Source organism: Microcaecilia unicolor, chromosome 3, assembly GCF_901765095.1.
Source record: "Microcaecilia unicolor chromosome 3, aMicUni1.1, whole genome shotgun sequence".
Lineage (NCBI taxonomy): Eukaryota > Metazoa > Chordata > Amphibia > Gymnophiona > Siphonopidae > Microcaecilia > Microcaecilia unicolor.
In genome coordinates this window covers 256,819,920-256,836,961 of record NC_044033.1, presented here as the reverse complement: position 1 = coordinate 256,836,961, position 17,042 = coordinate 256,819,920, and the positions used below count along the sequence as shown (strand labels likewise).

General features: G+C 47.7%; 1 protein-coding gene across 3 annotated transcripts in view; it reads left to right on the top strand.

Annotated features, from left to right (window-relative positions):
• Positions 1-17,042, top strand: part of PRR12 (proline rich 12) — a 117,620-nt gene that overhangs the window by 56,410 nt on the left and 44,168 nt on the right. For all 3 annotated transcript variants that reach the window (XM_030198012.1, XM_030198011.1, XM_030198010.1), the window contains exons 2-4: positions 8,343-8,455; positions 8,683-8,844; positions 9,564-13,198. In XM_030198012.1, the coding sequence (XP_030053872.1) occupies positions 8,343-8,455; positions 8,683-8,844; positions 9,564-13,198 (3,910 nt within the window). The remainder of the gene's footprint in view (positions 1-8,342; positions 8,456-8,682; positions 8,845-9,563; positions 13,199-17,042) is intronic.

The following is a 17,042-nucleotide window of genomic DNA, read 5'->3' as shown; positions in this document are numbered from 1 at the left end:
GGGTGCTGATGCCCCGGGGATGGCTACAGATGTTATTTCTTCCCCCGAGCGTTGGAAACACGCTAAACATAGACGGGTAAATTCCCCATCTGAAAGTGGCGCTTCTCCCTTCTCCCCCCCCCCCCCCCCCCCCCCCCGTGGTTAGGCTGTGGGGAGTCTGAGGGATCTGGCAGGCCCTCATGGACGGAGGATCTGGAGGAGGGTGCCTGTTTGCCACTGGATTTGGATGATCCCAATGCGGTTTGGATTTTCCACCGCGACGAGCTGCCAGCTCTCATTGCTGATGCCTTGCAGGCCCTCTTGATTGATGATCCTGCTGAGGGCGATGCCTCCTCTGTTAATCTTAGGATGGCGAGTACTACGAAGCCTATGCGGGCCTTTCCTGTGCATGATTCCATCCAGGAGCTTATTTCAGCTCAATGGTTTGACCCCGATGGGCCTTTGAAAGTGGCCAGGGCTATGGGGCAGCTTTACCCTCTGAGTGAGGTTCACTTGGCCCTTTAGTGGACGCGCTGGTCACGGTGGTCACTAAAAAGACCACACTCCCTGTAAAGGGAGGAGTCGCTTTGAAAGACATGCAGGACCAGTGGCTAGAATCCGCGCTGAAGCGGTCCTTTGAAATATCGGGCCTTGCTTTAAGGGCATCTATTTGCAGTTCCTATGCAGCCCGCGCCTGTCTTTCCTGGTTACAACAGGCGGTGGATCAGCCCGCGGAGGGTGCGGGGTCCCTCTCTGAGGTTGCCCCGCGGATGGAGTCAGCCCTGTCATTTTTGGCTGATGCCCTTTATGATGTGGTCAGAGCTTCAGCTAAGCAGATGTCTGTGGCGGTTTCTGCCCGCTGCCTCCTTTGGCTGTAGCATTGGGCGGCGGACACGGCCTCTATGCAAAGGCTGGTGAGGTTACCCTTTTGGGGCCTCCTGTTATTTGGAGAGGATTTGGAGAAGATTGTTAAAGACCTAGGGGATTCGAAGCCCCAGCGGTTACCTGAGGATAGACTGAGGCCTTCTTCCAAGGGTCCTGTGTTTCCCCCCTCTTCCAGACCTCGCTTCCGTGAAGCTCACAGGTATCGCCCGGGGCGCTCTGCTGGGTTTTCTCAACGTGCCCGTTTTCAGCAGAGGAACTCCTTTCGGTCGGACAAACGCTCTACAGCGGCCGGGTTGCGGCCAGGAGTTCAGGGGCATCCTCCACAATGATTTTTTTATTTATTTTAGTTACATTTGTACCCCGCGCTTTCCCACTCATGGCAGGCTCAATGCGGCTGGGACGCCGGCCCACTCCTCTATTCCTGCAGTAGGAGGACGTCTTTCCCTCTTTCTCGAGGAGTGGGCCAAGATTACTTCGGATCAGTGAGTCCTGAACCTGATCAGAGAAGGTTACCGATTGGAATTTGGTGCCCCAGTGAGAGACATGTTTTTGGAGTCCCGATGCGGCACTGCTGTCAAACGGGTGGCAGTAGAGGAGACCTTGCAAGTCTTGCTGCACCTCGGAGCGGTAATCCTGGTGCCTCCCGCCGAATGCGGCTGCGGTCACTCCATTTATTCTGTGGTCCCTCGAAAAGGCGGGTCTTTCAGACCAATCCTCGACTTCGACAAGTCAACGAGGCCCTAAGAGTGCGACACTTCTGCATGGAAACCCTGCGCTCCGTCATTGCTTACTTGCACATTCCTATTTGGCCCCCGCACCAGCGGTTCCTCCAGTTTGCGGTGTTGGGGCCAGCATTTTCAGTTTCGGGCCTTGCCTTTCGACCTAGCCACAGCTCCCCGTACGGTTTCCAAGGTAATGGTGGTGGCAGCAGCCTTTCTCAGGCGAGAGGGTATCAGAGTTCACCCTTATCTAGACGACTGGCTCATTAGAGCAGATTTGGCAGTTTTTTAGCGAGCTGCGGACTGTGATTGAAACTGTGTTGAAGAATATAAATAAGGTATGGTCTCCAGAATTGTACACAAAATTCTAAATTAGGTGTCGCCTCACCTTAAGCATTTATGTGTGAGGTTTTGATCGCACGATTTCTGGAGTAATATTTTATATTTTCCACTGTATTCATTTGCATCTTTATTCTAACTTGTTGACTGATCTAATTCTTTAAAGTGTGTTTTTTCTGTTGCTTTGCAAATTTTGTTCCTTTCTACTCTACCTGTACTGATGGATTCTCATATATTCCTTCTATTTCTTGGACTGCTTCTCTGAGTTTAAGGATGGAGACCAATTCTTCACTTTGTGTGTAATTTGGTCTGTTGATGCTGTTAAGTAGACCTGGAGGCTTATAATAGTAGCTCTTTATGTATGATCTATTTTTATAAAGTACATTCCTCCTGTTTTATGAATATACAGTCTCAGCATACGCTGAATTCTTATAGATGCTCTCATGGGCATGCAGGAGTTTTCTTGTTTGCGCATCCAGTTTCTCATGATCTTTATGGGGCTAGTCTATGGTTCCAAAGCTGTATGAGAGTGCAGGAGTTGCAGGCTGATTAATGGCTTGTATCTTATTCTGTGCTGTTAAGGCAATTTTCAATGTCAATTTTAATCCCAGCAATGTGCTTTACTGATATTTTGTCTCAATAATTTATGAAAGTTTGTTGCCTATTCCTCTACTCCCAGATGTTTATATATACGTTATTCATGCTCTTTTATGTTAAATAGTAGTAGTAGTAGTCATCAAAGAGATGTTTTCAGTTTTGGTGGGTTTTTTTTTTCTTCTTCATGGGAGGTTGCCTTTAGCACATTTGTTCAGGTCAAAAGTTATCCTAATCTCATTTGAAAAACTTTTTACTATAGGAAGCTGTTTCACTAAATGTTGATCACTGGAACTGTAGAGCATCAAATTAGCTATAAACAATACGTGATGTTACTTGTGGGTCATTAGCATCTTTAAGTTTAAATTTATTGCCGAAGGGTTAATCAGTAAATTAAATGCCTTACAGATCAAGAGTGGTGACAGGGAGGCTCCCTGAAATATTTCTTACTAGATCTTGATGTAAGGAATGACAAACTATTCATCTTCTTATATTAGAGTGGTTTGCCACATTTTTATGATAAACTTAACGTACTCAATCAATACATGGTTTATTTTGTTTGTTTGAAGGCTTTTTATTATCCAGGTGTGTGGAATGGTATCAAAGGCTTTCTTATAGTCAGTACATACTGTTTGAAGATTTCTGCCTTTCTTACCACAGACCATAACGACTTTATTCGGGATTAACTGTTCTTTGGTTTTATAATACAGCTCTTTTGCTCTATTGCCATAATGTTATTAGAAGCAGTGTGATTGTATCCATTGTAATGAATGGCTTATAGATATAAGTAGACAAGTTATCTGTTAAACTTTTGTAATATTATTTGATCTATCTTTGGACAGAGAAGTTTTCTTATTTTAATTTTTTTTAATTTAAAAGTACTTATATTCCGCTTATTATATATTATTGTGTTAAGTCTGGCTGCTTAATGAATTGGTTTAGCAATTTGCCAGATCTTGGTGGAGAAATGATAATTGAGCCAAGAACTGTGCGCGCCGTCTAGGCCAGGGTTCCGCTTAACCTGCTTTCCATCTCTTTTATTGTTACTTCAAATACTTCCATTGCTTTGATGTTTTCCTTGTTCACATTTTTATGTATACTGAGTATCCAATCTTCTCTGTTGTACTCTACTATACAAATGTCTCCAGAAGGTTTCTGTTTCAGGTTTCAATCAATCAGTCATTCAAATGTATTTATATCTTGCCTATCATACAGTTACTAAGTGAATTACAGTAAAAACAAACAATAAAACATCTTACAATATAGCAAATCATACCAGTTAGTTGGTGGTATTTTGACTGTATTCATGCATTTCCTCAGTTCCCTGCAGAAATGTTTTCCCTGCACCATCGCCTCATCCACACATTGAGTCTCTGGAGCTCTGCCTGTCTCTTGGGCCCTGCGCTGGAATGGGGAACACTTCGGAAAATGCTACCCTAGAGGTTCTGGATTTGAGCTTTCTATCCCAAAGGAAGCAAAACCCTAGATTCTCCCCTATGCACTCATCCACACATAACATGTCCCCTTCGTCCCCCATCCACCTCCCTCACTATCCCTCCCCATCATCAATATGGTGCTATTAGCCATCATCTTAACCTTCATAATCCATAAAAACTAAGCGTGAAGGCCCAAGCAGTGAAGAAAAGCTGAAAGCTACTACTACTACTATTTATCATTTCTATAGCGCTACAAGGCATACGCAGCGCTGTACACCAGACACAAAAAGACAGTCCCTGCTCAAAGATCTTACAATCTAGATAAGACAGGCAAACAGAACAATTAAGGGTAAGGGAAAAAATAGGTGAGAATAAAGGACAGGGCGCTTGAGTATTGTTTAGGAGGCAAAAGCATTGGTAAAGAGATGGGCTTTAAGTTTGGACTTGAAAACGGCCAAAGACGGGGCTAGACGCACAGGCTCGGGAAGTCTATTCCAGGCGTGAGGTGCAGCAAGACAAAAGGAATGGAAGACCTGCTCAGCAAAAAGGGATTAAAGTACAGCATCAAAGGACTTGGTGAAATGAATGGAAGCAAAAATGGAGAAGATCCTCAAGAAGAATCGCTCCACAAAAGCAGAAACCAGGAGTAAACGTATCTCTCCAATAGAGAAATACAAAGCACACCAGTAAAGGCAAGATTGCAGGCCTAAAAAGGGTATGTTGGTATTTCCACGAATAAGTCTTGGGTAAAAGCCCCGTTGTATCTATAAACATAGCGCAGCATAATGGGGTGAAAATGCACAGCAGATGCAAAGAGAAGAAAGGGACAGTAAAATCTTGTTTCCAGCAATATAGTAGACATTTCATGCACAATCCACCCCATGAAAACAATTATTCTATGTAGGATTGAGTGTCCCACTGCAGTCAAACAGGTGTTAACAAATGTCTATTTAGAAACTGGTCAATGATGGACTGTAGCAGCGAGGTCCTCAGAAATATGGCGTGGGTTCCAGCTGTGCATTGCAGCCCCCCCCCCCCCCCACACAACTGTCCCAGGCTCAACGTACATGGCAGGTCCCTGTCTCAACTCGCGGAGCCAAACCGCCACAATCCCATGTGTGCCCCGACAGTGGTCTCAACATAGGCATTACAACACCTGTGGGGAAACTCAACAATCCCACAAAGGTCCCAGCATCCGATTACGTGGATGGAATCATTTGTGCACAACTGTTAAGCTTTACTTTCCAATGTCCATACTAGGGAATAACCGCAGGTTTAGCTGCTGTTTTAATTGTGATTGTCATTGTGATCCCATGCTGGGCTTCCGCCATAAGGTTGCTTCTCCGGCGCCTGCTGCGCATTTATGCTATCCATAAATTTAGTGGCTCCCAATCTATTTGTAAAAAGTAAGGACTGCTCATTATGCCAAATATGCAGCCAGGCCAGGTATTCTAAAGGTTCATGCAGACAGGTGTTAGTTCCTTGTGCTAATGCGCCACTCTTGCAGAGTAATCATTAAATAAAAGCAGTTTTTGTTGGTATATCAACTCACCAGCTTTCCTGTAAGCGCGGAGTTTAGCGTCCTCAGCAACAGACGCATGAGGCTTCAATTCTCTGTCACCTCGTGTTCCTATCTGATAGGCCCTTTCACATTGAAAGGATGAGGCATTACAAACTAGGCCCAAATGTGTCGGGAGCCAAGTGCTAAAAAAACAGTAAAGTTCAGAGTCTGTTACTGATTTTGGGAGACCTACTTACTACCCGCGGGTTGTTTCTATGGATCCTGTTCTCCTGATCTTCAAGCTGGGTTCACAGTTCTGCTGTTTTCTTTCTTCTTCATCTTCCCGGTCAGAGATGTGGCGTTCTACTTCCGTAAGCCTCTGCGAATGCGAGTCAGATTTTTCATTTATCTCATCTACTGCTGATCGCAGCTTATTTAGGTGACCCTCTAGTGCTGCAGTGATGGCCCTGGAAATTTCTTGCGCCCATTCTGCTGGTGTGTTAGCTATTGCAGCTACCCTCCGCCATTTTGCATGGTTTGGGCACAGGTTTGGTCCAAGATGTTTTGTGTTTTTTTATGAGCATGTCACTCGTTCACCAGCTCGCACTCAACAATTTCTGTTCTAGCACTTCAATCTTCACTTCTGGCATGCTTTGTAGCAAAAATTCCAAATTTTGAAGCTGACTTAGGAGATATATAGCAAGTCTTCCTTGGAGCCCCAGGCAAACGCTTCTTGCTAGGAGGCAGGCATCACATGACCCCCTTCTTATGTTCTTATAAGTAACTGAGCTCCTGGATGAGTGAAATATCTTCTTATTAGAGCAAATGCCTTACACTGTACAACCCATGTAATGGAGAACAAGACCTGCTGTCCCCTCCAAGAGCACCAGATAGCACTGGGGGAAAGCTTGTAACTTCTCTCCAAACAAATTTTCCATCTTCTAGCTATTATTATTATGGCATTTGTACCCCACATTATCCCGAACAAGCTCAGGTTCAACGTGGCTTACATTCAAGAAAAAACATCAACCATATAATAGATTATAACATTTGAACATATTAGGAATAATTGTGTGTTTGTCATAAAGCTAAGCTAGATGAAGGAAGGATTCCTTTAAAGGTTGTTTAATAATCACACCCAGCTGAGGGCCCTATTTGTCTGTCTTCTAAGCCATCAAGAAGTGGGAGAATGGCTGGTCTTTTCTTTGAGGCCCCACCACCCTCTGAATTTTATTTCAGTACCAAGAGTGATATTTGTCATCCATCTCTTCATTTGTAAATTGTGAGATCAAATATGCAGTGGGGTTGCTGACGCTTGAAGATATTCAGCTAAGCTATTCATTTCTCTTTAAGCGTATTTTCAACCACACGATTTAAGCAGGACCACTGAATATGGGCTCCTATGGATAAGTCAGCAGTATGTTTGTTTGTTTGTTTATTTATTTATTTATTTATTGGGATTTCTTAACTGCCTTTATGAGGAGATTCACCCAAGGCGGTGATTGAGTAAGATTACTTACCTGTAACGGAATTGGGTCATATACATGTGAATGATGTCATTGATGGTGCTGTGGGTGGAAGTACTTTCCCACAGCTGAGAAATATTTCCTTGGATTATTCTTGAACCTACAACCTTTCACCTTCATCCTATGACACCCCCCCTTTCTAGAACTCTTCTCAGATCAGAGGCTTATCTCTTATGCATTTATACCTTAGATATACCCCTGTCCCACCTTTTATCAAGGCTATATTGTCCTGATCCATTTTCTCATTATACACTAAGGGGCATCTGTTTATGTTGTAGAAGATGGATTAGTAGCCCCATCAAAGTGCTGCCTCTGACATGGCCTGGTAAACCATACGACCCCCTTATAAACAGTTTCTGAGAGCCAGATCTTGCCTGATGGGTTTGGAATTTCCAGGAGAGTGTAAGCTGTGATTGGGGCTTATTTTAAAGATCTAAGGACTTAACCATTTCCATAATTCAGTGTTCAAATACAAATAAAGCTACACAAAACATTAACTTCAGTTCAACCATCAATTCTGTAAACAGCTGAAGACATGTGTTTGCGATGGCGTGAAGTTGATCTTTGTGTTAGATTTATGATTGAAGAGTCGTGATCTGTTTATGTTCTGTCTTAGATTTTATTTGTTAGGCTTTTATTATGAATGTAACTTTATAATCCGCTTAATTGTAAGCGGAATAGAAATTTTTAAATCCCCGGTGCTGTTTGGCACTTTGAGGTGGCTGCCAACCTCCCAGTAAAGAAATATATCCTAGCATGACAGCCCCCCCCCCCCCACTTCACCCTCCATGTTTATGACTTTTCAGAATTGAGGTGGGAGAAAGAGGGAATTTAGAAGTACTTCTGATGTTTCTACCCTCATCTCCCCTTACGTTCCCGCCCGTAACCTCCGTTCACAGGATAAATCCCTCCTCTCAGTACCCTTCTCCACCACCGCCAACTCCAGGCTCCGCTCATTCTGCCTCGCCTCACCCTATGCTTGGAACAACCTTCCTGAACCCTTACGCCAAGCCCCCTCCCTGCCCGTCTTCAAGTCTTTGCTTAAAGCCCACCTCTTCAATGCTGCGTTCGGCACCTAACCCTTACCGTTCAGTGAATCCAAACTGCCCCAATTTGACTGCCCCTATCGGACCGACCGTTCACTTGTCTATTAGATTGTAAGCTCTTTGAGCAGGGACTGTCTCTCTTTGTTAAATTGTACAGCACTGCGTAACCCTAGTAGCGCTCTAGAAATGTTAAGTAGTAGTAGTAGTAGTAGTAGTAGATGTACTTGGGTCAGAGCATCAGAACAGCAGAGGTTATAATAACCAGTCAATAGGAAATGTAGAAAAAAGTAAATTTTGATTTGTTTCTGTCTCATCAGTTTGGTGTATGGAGGGTCAAGAAGCTCCCATCCCGAAACGGACATTTTGCACAGACAGGCGTACGCAACTCCGCACCCTTTACAGGGCTATGCAACGAATCATCACCCAGCAGGTAAGAGACATGTTTCCTAATCTTCATTTGCTTAAATTCCTAGTTCTTACTCCCATAGCTTCCCCTTTCTGTTTCATCACTGTAGTGTGCTACTTTTTCACATCCTTTACTTCTTTTAGTCAGTTTCTACCCCTTCTGAGCTGTTTGCTTGATTTTGATATAGGATGCAATTTATGCACGGTCTCTGTCTTGCTCTCTCTTTTTTTCATATTTCACCATTTTTCCAGGCCTCTCGGGGCTGTTTGAGACTGGACTGCACCATGCGAGCAGCGCCACCCCCGATGCCTCAGTCATGAACCTCATATCGGCGCTGGAGTCCCGGGGCCCTCAGCCTGGCCCCTCAGCTTCCTCCCTTCTCTCTCAGTTTCGCACACCCTCCTGGCAAACAGGTATTGCTTGCTGCAGAAATGAGGCTTCATGAAGTTGCATTTTATTTTTTTCACAATATTTGTGTTACTGTAGAAGTTCAGCTCATTAACAAGGAGTAGCATTTAGTGAAAACAACATTTGGCAAGTTACCTTGGTTGTAAGTCAATCAGGGTTCATTCCGGATCATCTACTACTGTTTGTGTCACCTAAATGCATAATTTATCAGGTTGATGTTCAAAGCGATTTACCTGGCTGGTTAATTCGCTTGTTCAGAGCTAACTGGTCTTTTTCAGCGCCACTTAACGGGTTAGTGCTGTTGAAAATGTCGAGTTAGCGCCTAACTCAAAACTTTTGGGGCTCTTCCTGGGGCACAGTCAGCACTTGACCTGGAAATTCAGTGCTGAAGCCAAGACATGGCCCAGCCTCGAATTTCTCTGCAAAATGCTGACCGCTGCCGAAATATTGACCCCTGTATGTTTAGCGGCTGAGTATCGGTGCTCAGAAATATAAGTGACACTGACAATGAAATGCCCTAAATCCTACATACTGTATAACAATATATACACCCACAATTATCAATTCAAGTGGCCCTGATTATTGGGAGGAGGGGGAAAGAATTTATGCAGGTGGCTCCACCAACAACTACATGAGTGCTTCTGAATAACAACCTTGCAGTCTTTATTTTTTTTTAAACGTGCTATCAATTGCAAAATTTAAAAAATGTTTATTTCTCTTGCAGCCATGCACACGCCAGCTCCAGCTGAGCTCTTCATATCTGGAGCAATCCCAGGATCTGGTACTTTCCCCTCCTCATCGGCCCTTTCAGCTTATCAGCATCCAGCATCGTTCAGTGGAAGAAGCTTTCCTGTGACATCATCATTGACGCTTCAGGACGCAACATTTAGCCCCACATCCAACGGTCTCCTCTCCCCTCACGACCCTCTCCTCCATATTAAGTCATCCCAGTCTTCTGTGCCCTCTTCCCTGAGCTTTGACCGCCTCGGCAGCACGGTGCTAGGGACGGGATTGCCATCACAGAGTTCAGCCTATCGCAGTGCGCAGGAATCTGCCTCCCGACATTTGCCCTCCCAGTTTAACCTTCTCTCCTCCTCTCTGGGCCCTTCAGAACAGACATCTCAACTGTACAATGCATCCGTTTTCTCTAGCTCACCCGCATCATCAATTGAGAGAGCCATTCCCCGCCAGGACAGTGTCATCAAACACTACCAACGGCCTTCTAGCGCTCAGTCTCAGCTCCCATCAGCGGCTGCTGCAGCCCACTCACTGCAACATTATCTTAGCTGTGGAGGGAGCTACCAGCAGATGAGCCATCGCTCCTCTTTGTCCTGCAGCCCACTGGGGGATCAGTCGCCTGCTAGTAGTGAGGGATCACAGCAGAAAACCTCTCAGGCTCGGCAGGAGCAGTCACAGAGCTACAGGCCAATAATTCAGTCCCCTGGCTACTCCACTTCCTCTTCATCCAACAAGTCCAAGAGCTACTCTGCTTCCAGACAGACACCACGCTCTAGTGCTACTCCCAAGTGCCAAAGCATAGCCACTACCGGACAGTCCCACAACTACTCATCATCCACGCCGAAACCCAGTTCAGTCATTGCCAGCCAGTCCCAGGCATATTCTCCTGGGCAGCCACAAAACCTGCTGTCCATGAGCCAAACACAGAGCTATGCGGTGACTCAGTCTCAAAATCTCTCGGCAGTCACCCAATCTCAAGGTTTTACTTCTAGCCAAGCCCAGGATCTAACTAGTGGCAATAAGTCCCAAAGTTACACCACCAGCCAGTCACAGGGCCTCCAAACCTGCGTGAGTCAGAATCAAAGCTATTCACCAGAGCAGCTGCAGGGGCTGTCGTCCGTCGGTCAAATCCAGAGCTACACTGTTCAAACCGAACCACATGTTTCTGTCAGCCAAGCCCAGAGCTACGTCCCTGCTCACTCACAAGGCCTGCCAACTGCAAGCCCCTCTCTCAGTTACAGCACTGGTCACTCTCCGGCAATGTCCAGCCATGGTCAATCTATTGGCTACTCATCAGTCAATCATGGCCAGAATCTACCTGACTCTAGCCCCTCTCAGATTATTAGACCACTGCAGTCCCCTACGTCTAACCGTTCCCAAAGTGTTGCTTCACCCGGGCAATCCCAGAAGTACTTGACATCTGTGCTCTCCCCATCTTTCATGCAGGCTTCTCATTCACAAAGTTATCAGAGCACCCAGCCTACGTTGGAAAGAACTTCCTCTTATAGTAAACCAAAATCCGACTCTGATCTTCTCTCTGCAGAGAGGACAGATGATGAAGACTTCCTCATTCAGCACCTTCTGCAGTCTCAGAGCCCACCCAGAGTCTCCTCAGAAAGCCTCGTTGAGTGTGAGGACAGATCCAGCAAGAGCCTGGGCTATGAGATGAGCAAAACAGAAGAACGGTATCATCTCCAAAGTGTTATAAGGACTAACTCAAATTTGGACAACCAAGGCTTGGAGATGTCTCTGCAGAGCTTGAAAGACAAGAAAAAAAGTGACCGACATAAGGAATATGCCAACACCAGATCCACCCCTGAGTCCCTGGCCACCTCTGTGGTTCATTATACGCATCAGGCAGGAGCTATGGACTCGTTTGCTCAAGACATCAAAAAATCTGTTGAGCATCTTCAGACATCACACATGGACACATCCAGCAAAGATCTGAATCAAGCACATTCGTATCTTCAGAAAACGCCAGAGCATGCATCACAAGCGCATCGAATGGTGACTGAGAGCCAGTCAATGGAGACCCATGGAATGCTGCAGACTCAGCAGGGCACTCCAATGATGCTGGACACATCACCTGACTTGCCCTTGTCTCTGACCCACCAACCCACCACTCAGCAGTCACAGCTGTTGCAGTCTGTGCTCACTCACACACAAAGCCAGTTGCAGGCTCATCAAAGGAAAGTGCAAACTCCCATGGATGTGCATCTTCTGGACTCGCAAAGGATCCAAGCCGAGGCGCAGTCTCCGCAACTACAGATGCAACTGCAATCCCAGGCACTGGAAGCTCATTTGCAGTCACAGCAAATGCAGGCCCATGTCCGCTCACAATCAATGGAGGTCCACTCACGTTCTCAGTCGATAGAGGCCCAGCTTCTAGACTCCCATCAGATCCAAGCAGACCAGCAGTCACCTCAGCTCCAGGCACAGTTACAGTCAGAACATATGCAAGCAGAGATGCAACCAGAGAGAATACAGGCAGCTCTTCAGTCGGAGGCTATGGAGGTTCTTCCTCAGGGTGATACCATGCAGCCTCAGGAGATACAAGACTTCCTGGAGCCTGACCTGAACTTGGAAACACATCTAGGTCAAACTGGTTCTGTGCAGTCACAACAACACCTCCTTCCTGACACTGGGGAGGCACTGCGCCTAGATGCGGAGTCTTCACAGCAGGTTCCACAAGCTCAGATGGAGCCTAAAGACCAGTTTGATAGTCCAAGCCCTCAGGGCTCCAAGCAGCGCTTTGTCCCATTGACGTCCATCTGCTTCCCAGATTCTCTCCTTCAGGATGAAGAGAGAAGCTTTTTTCCTGGGATGGAGGACATGTTTTGCCCTCCTTCTTGTGGTAATGATGAGTTTCCTAAACCAGGGTGTGGTGATGATGGTACCCAGAGCATGGACAGAAATGAAGGCATGAAAAGTGGTTATGATATGATGCAGACTAACCAAAGTTTCTCAGGTTACTGCACCTCAGAAGGTAATGACAATCAGCAAAATGTTCATTTAGGACTTGATTCTGTTTCTGTCAAGCATGAACTACCCTCCACAGTTAACACGGAACAACTAGGTCTCATCCAGTCAAGTCACGGACCTCCAGTAACTGAGGTAAAATCTGGCCTGACCTCACCCATCTTCTGCTCTTCCAAGCCCAAGAAGCTTCTCAAAACTTCATCTTTCCATCTCTTGAAAAAACGAGAACCTCCATTCCAGCCCCCAAAGAAGAATTATGCCCAGGAATATGAGTTTGAAGATGATGAGGATAAAGAAGATGTCCCAGCAGATATTCGCTTGAATAACCGCAGACTGCCTGACTTGCTTCCAGACTTGATATCAAGCTGCCGAACACGTCCCAATATTAGTCCCATGGGTAATATTGACTTTTGTCCACCAACCATAGATGGTCCAAAGAGACGAGGCAGAAAGCCCACCAGACCCAAAAGAGAGGGCCCTCCCAGGCCAAGGGGAAGACCACGAATCAGACCGCTATCTGAGCCCCATGGCGTGGCACACGATAGCAACAAAAAGCCCAGAGGCCGAGGGAGGGGCCGAGGCAAGAAAGTAGCAGAGCCAAGCTGTGAAAGTTTGGGGCTGGAGCCTTTAAAACCACTGAAGGTAATGAGGGGATAAACGGGGCATTGGTGAATTGGGGAGATCAATGAGGAAGCATTACAAATGAATACATGGGATCAAGGGTTTGACTTTTGGATTTGGGATGCATTGTTGACAGTTGGGGAGGGAATCCCAGCTATCCCACTAAAGCTGCACCAATGGGTGGAATTCAGAGGGCAGGTCTGCTGGGTTTAGAAAACAAAGGCATGGCCACAAGTGTAGCTGGAGGCAGAAACCCAACGGAATTGGAAGGTCAGGTTTGGAGAAAAATCACTTTAACATTTTTCTAATAGAAGAGGACTACTTTTGCAAATGTACTTAGAGAAGGGTTGCCAGTAGAGGTGCCTTCATGTAACTAACTCCCTTGCTGGTTCGTGAATGTGGATGCACCACTGTATGTTCTGTGAAAGTCCTCTAGTCATTAGTAAGTCTTTTTTTCTCATTTCTCTTCTAAGTGCAATATGAAGCTTCCTTGTCATCAAGCAGATGAATCCATTACGAATGGGTTGTGTCCACCTACCAGCAGGGGGAGATAGAGCGCACTGAAAAACCATAGTGCCTCTTGGCCAGCTAGCTCCATCTGCCTCTCAGTATTCTCTATCTCCCCAGCAGGGTTGGACGCAGCTTATTCAGCTCCTTCAAAAATCTGCCTGGAGTGGCTCCTGGGCTTTTGCCAGTTGTAGCAGGAGGTGTTGTGGCTATTGCAGCTTCACTTTAAAGGCACATAGGTTAGCCCTTTCCCTGCCTTACCCTTCCCCCTATGTGGATGCAGGCATATAGGTTTGCCCTGTCCCTGCCTTTCCCACACTCTTCTCTGTGGATGCAGGCACATTGATTCGTCCTTTCCCTGCCTTTCCCACTTTCCTGGACCTCCGGAGTGCCTCTGTAGCTGTTGCCTCTAACTTTCCTCACAGGGTTTAAAAAAAATAAACGTGACGCGCTTGTTAGCGCTGCGATTCTGAGGCTTCCTTCTGTCTGTGCAGCGTGACCGGAGCTCTGTGACTCGGTCTGGTGAGGTAAGAGAGTCTTGTAGCTTCTCCAGGGAGGGCCCGTGATCGGGATGTTTTGGCGCGAATCCGCCATTTTGAAGTTTTCCACCATTTTCGGCGATGGCTGCGGAGGTTGTTAAGAGCTGTTTACGTTGTGGCAAGCGCAGATCCGCAGCGGGGCTCTGTAAATCGTGCTCTTCAGACATCAGGGCCGGCCTAAGCATGGCGAGCGAGGTTTCTTCCCGCTCGGTGGAGCTGGCAGCGGGCGCCATCTTGGATGCACCGCATGGCTTGACCCCCGCAGGAGCGGAGGGGTCTGAGGCCGGAGGGGAGCCTCGGATGGAGGCTACCAGAGGAGCTGCTTACCCCAGATTGGAACCGGGAGGCCAGGGTGAGCCTTTCTCCCCTGAGTTTGTGTTGCTTTTACATAAAGCGTTCATGTTAAAAAGAGCTCTGCCGCAGATGTCTGACTCTGCATTGCTACCTGGTTCCTCTCCAGTGGAGACCGGTCCGGGATTGCCGTCAGGGTTTTTTCCCCAGACAGTTGGCTGCAAGACAAACGCAGAAGGGTAAATTCCCCTTCAGAGAGTGGCGCACCCCCTTTTCCCCCCCGTGGTCGGGCTGTGGGGATTCTGAGGGGTCTGACAGGCCTTTGTGGTCTGAAGAGTCAGAGGAAGGTGTAGGATTGCCACTGGATCCGGATGATCCCACTGCAGTTAGGATTTTCCACCGCGAGGAGATGCCAGCGCTTATTTCTGATGCCTTACAGGCTCGCTGTATTGAAGATCCTGTGATGGGTGAAGCCTCCTCTGGTAATCCGAGGATGACAAGTACTAAGAAGCCTGTTCGAGCCTTTCCTTTGCATGACTCCATCCAAGAGCTTATTTCGGCTCAATGGGCTGACCCTGAGGGGCCTGTGAAAGTTGCCAGGGCAATGGGGCACTTATACCCTCTCAGTGAGGAGCACTTGGCACGCTTGGCCGTGCCTAAAGTGGATGCCCTAGTCATGGCTGTGACGAAAAAGACTACCCTTCTAGTAGAGGGAGGGGTCGCCCTGAAGGACATGCAGGACCAACGTCTGGAATCAGCAATCAAACAGTCCTTTGAGATTTTAGGCCTAGCCTTACGGGCATCTGTGTGCAGTTGTTATGCTGCTCGAGCCTGCCTCGCTTGGTTGCAACAGGCAGTGGAACAGCCCGGGGATGGAGCGGAGCTCCTTGCGGATGTGGCACCACAGATGGAGTCAGCCTTGTCATTTTTGTCTGACACCCTCTATGATCTGGTCAGAGCTTCAGCTAAACAGGTGGCGGTGGCCGCTTGCCGTATTCTATGGCTACGGCATTGGGCGGCTTACATGGCTTCTAAGCAAAGGTTAGTGGAGTTGCCCTTCCAGGGCCTTCTCCTATTTGGTGAGGAGTTGGAGAAAATTGTTAAAGCTGGGGGAAACTAAACCGCAGCGCTTACCCGAGGCTAGGTCGCGGCCTTCTTCCAAGGGTCAGGTGGTTCCCTCCTCTTCCAGACCTTGCTGCCGTGAAGCTAGAAGGTACCGCCCGGGGCGGTCTGCTGGGTTTACTTCATGTGCCCGCTTTCAGCAGAGGAACTCCTTTCGCTCGAACAAACGTTCCACAGTGGCCGGCTCAAGGCCTGGAGTTCATGGGCGACCCTCTCAATGATGGTGCGCCGGCCCACTCCTCGATGCCTGCAGTTGGAGGACGTCTTTCCCTCTTTCTCGAGGAATGGGTCAAGATTACCTCAGATCAGTGGGTTCTGAACCTGATCAGAGATGGCTACAGATTAGAATTCAATGCCCCGGTGAGAGACGTGTTTGTGGAGTCCCGATGCGGCTCTGCCGTCAGATGGGCGGCGGTAGAGGAGACTTTGCAAGGCTTGTTGCACCTCGGGGCGGTGGTCCCTGTGCCTCCTGCCGAGATCAGCTACGGTCGTTAGTCCATTTACTTTGTGGTGCCGCAAAAAGGAGGGCCTTTTCGGCCCATACTCGACTTAAAGGAAGTCAACAAGTCACTAAGAGTGCGGCATTTTTGCAAGGAAACCCTGCGCTCCGTCATGGCGGCGGTACAGCCAGTTGAGTTTCTCACGTCTCTAGACCTGAAAGAAGCTTACTTGCACATTCCTATTTGGCCCCAGCACCACCGGTTTCTCCGGTTTGCGATGTTGGGAAAACATTTCCAGTTTTGGGCCTTGCCTTTTGGCCTTGCCACAGCTCCCAGAACCTTTTCCAAGATAATGGTAGTAGTAGCTGCCTTTCTCAGGCGAGAGGGTATCCGGGTTCACCCGCATCTCGACGACTGGCTCATCAGAGCGGACTCTGCAGAAGAGGAGAGTCATGTAACAGCCAGAGTGGTCTCAGTACTTCAATCTCTGGGTTGGGTCGTCAATATACCCAAAAGTCACCTGACCCCCCCCCCCCCCCCCCCCATCTCTAGAATGTTTGGGGGTCTGGTTCGACACAGCCTCGGGGTTTGTCTTTCTACCCGAGCAAAGGCGGTGCAAGCTTCAGAACCGGGTCCATCTGCTCCTGAGGATGCCTTGCCCGCGAGCTTGGGACATAGTCCAGCTGTTGGGGTCAATGACGGCCACCTTGGAAGTGGTGCCATGGGCGAGAGCGCACCTGAGACCTCTGCAGTGTTCCCTGCTTCAACGATGGTCTCCAATATCTCAGGATTACCAGCGCAGACTCGCGTGGCTCCCTGCGGCCCGGCTCAGTATGGAGTGGTGGCTCTCAGACAGCATGCTGCGGCGAGGAATGCCCTTGCGCTTCCCGATTGGTGCCTGGTGGTAACAGATGCCAGCCTGCAGGGCTGGGGGCACATTGCCAGGGAAGGCATGCCCAAGGTCTC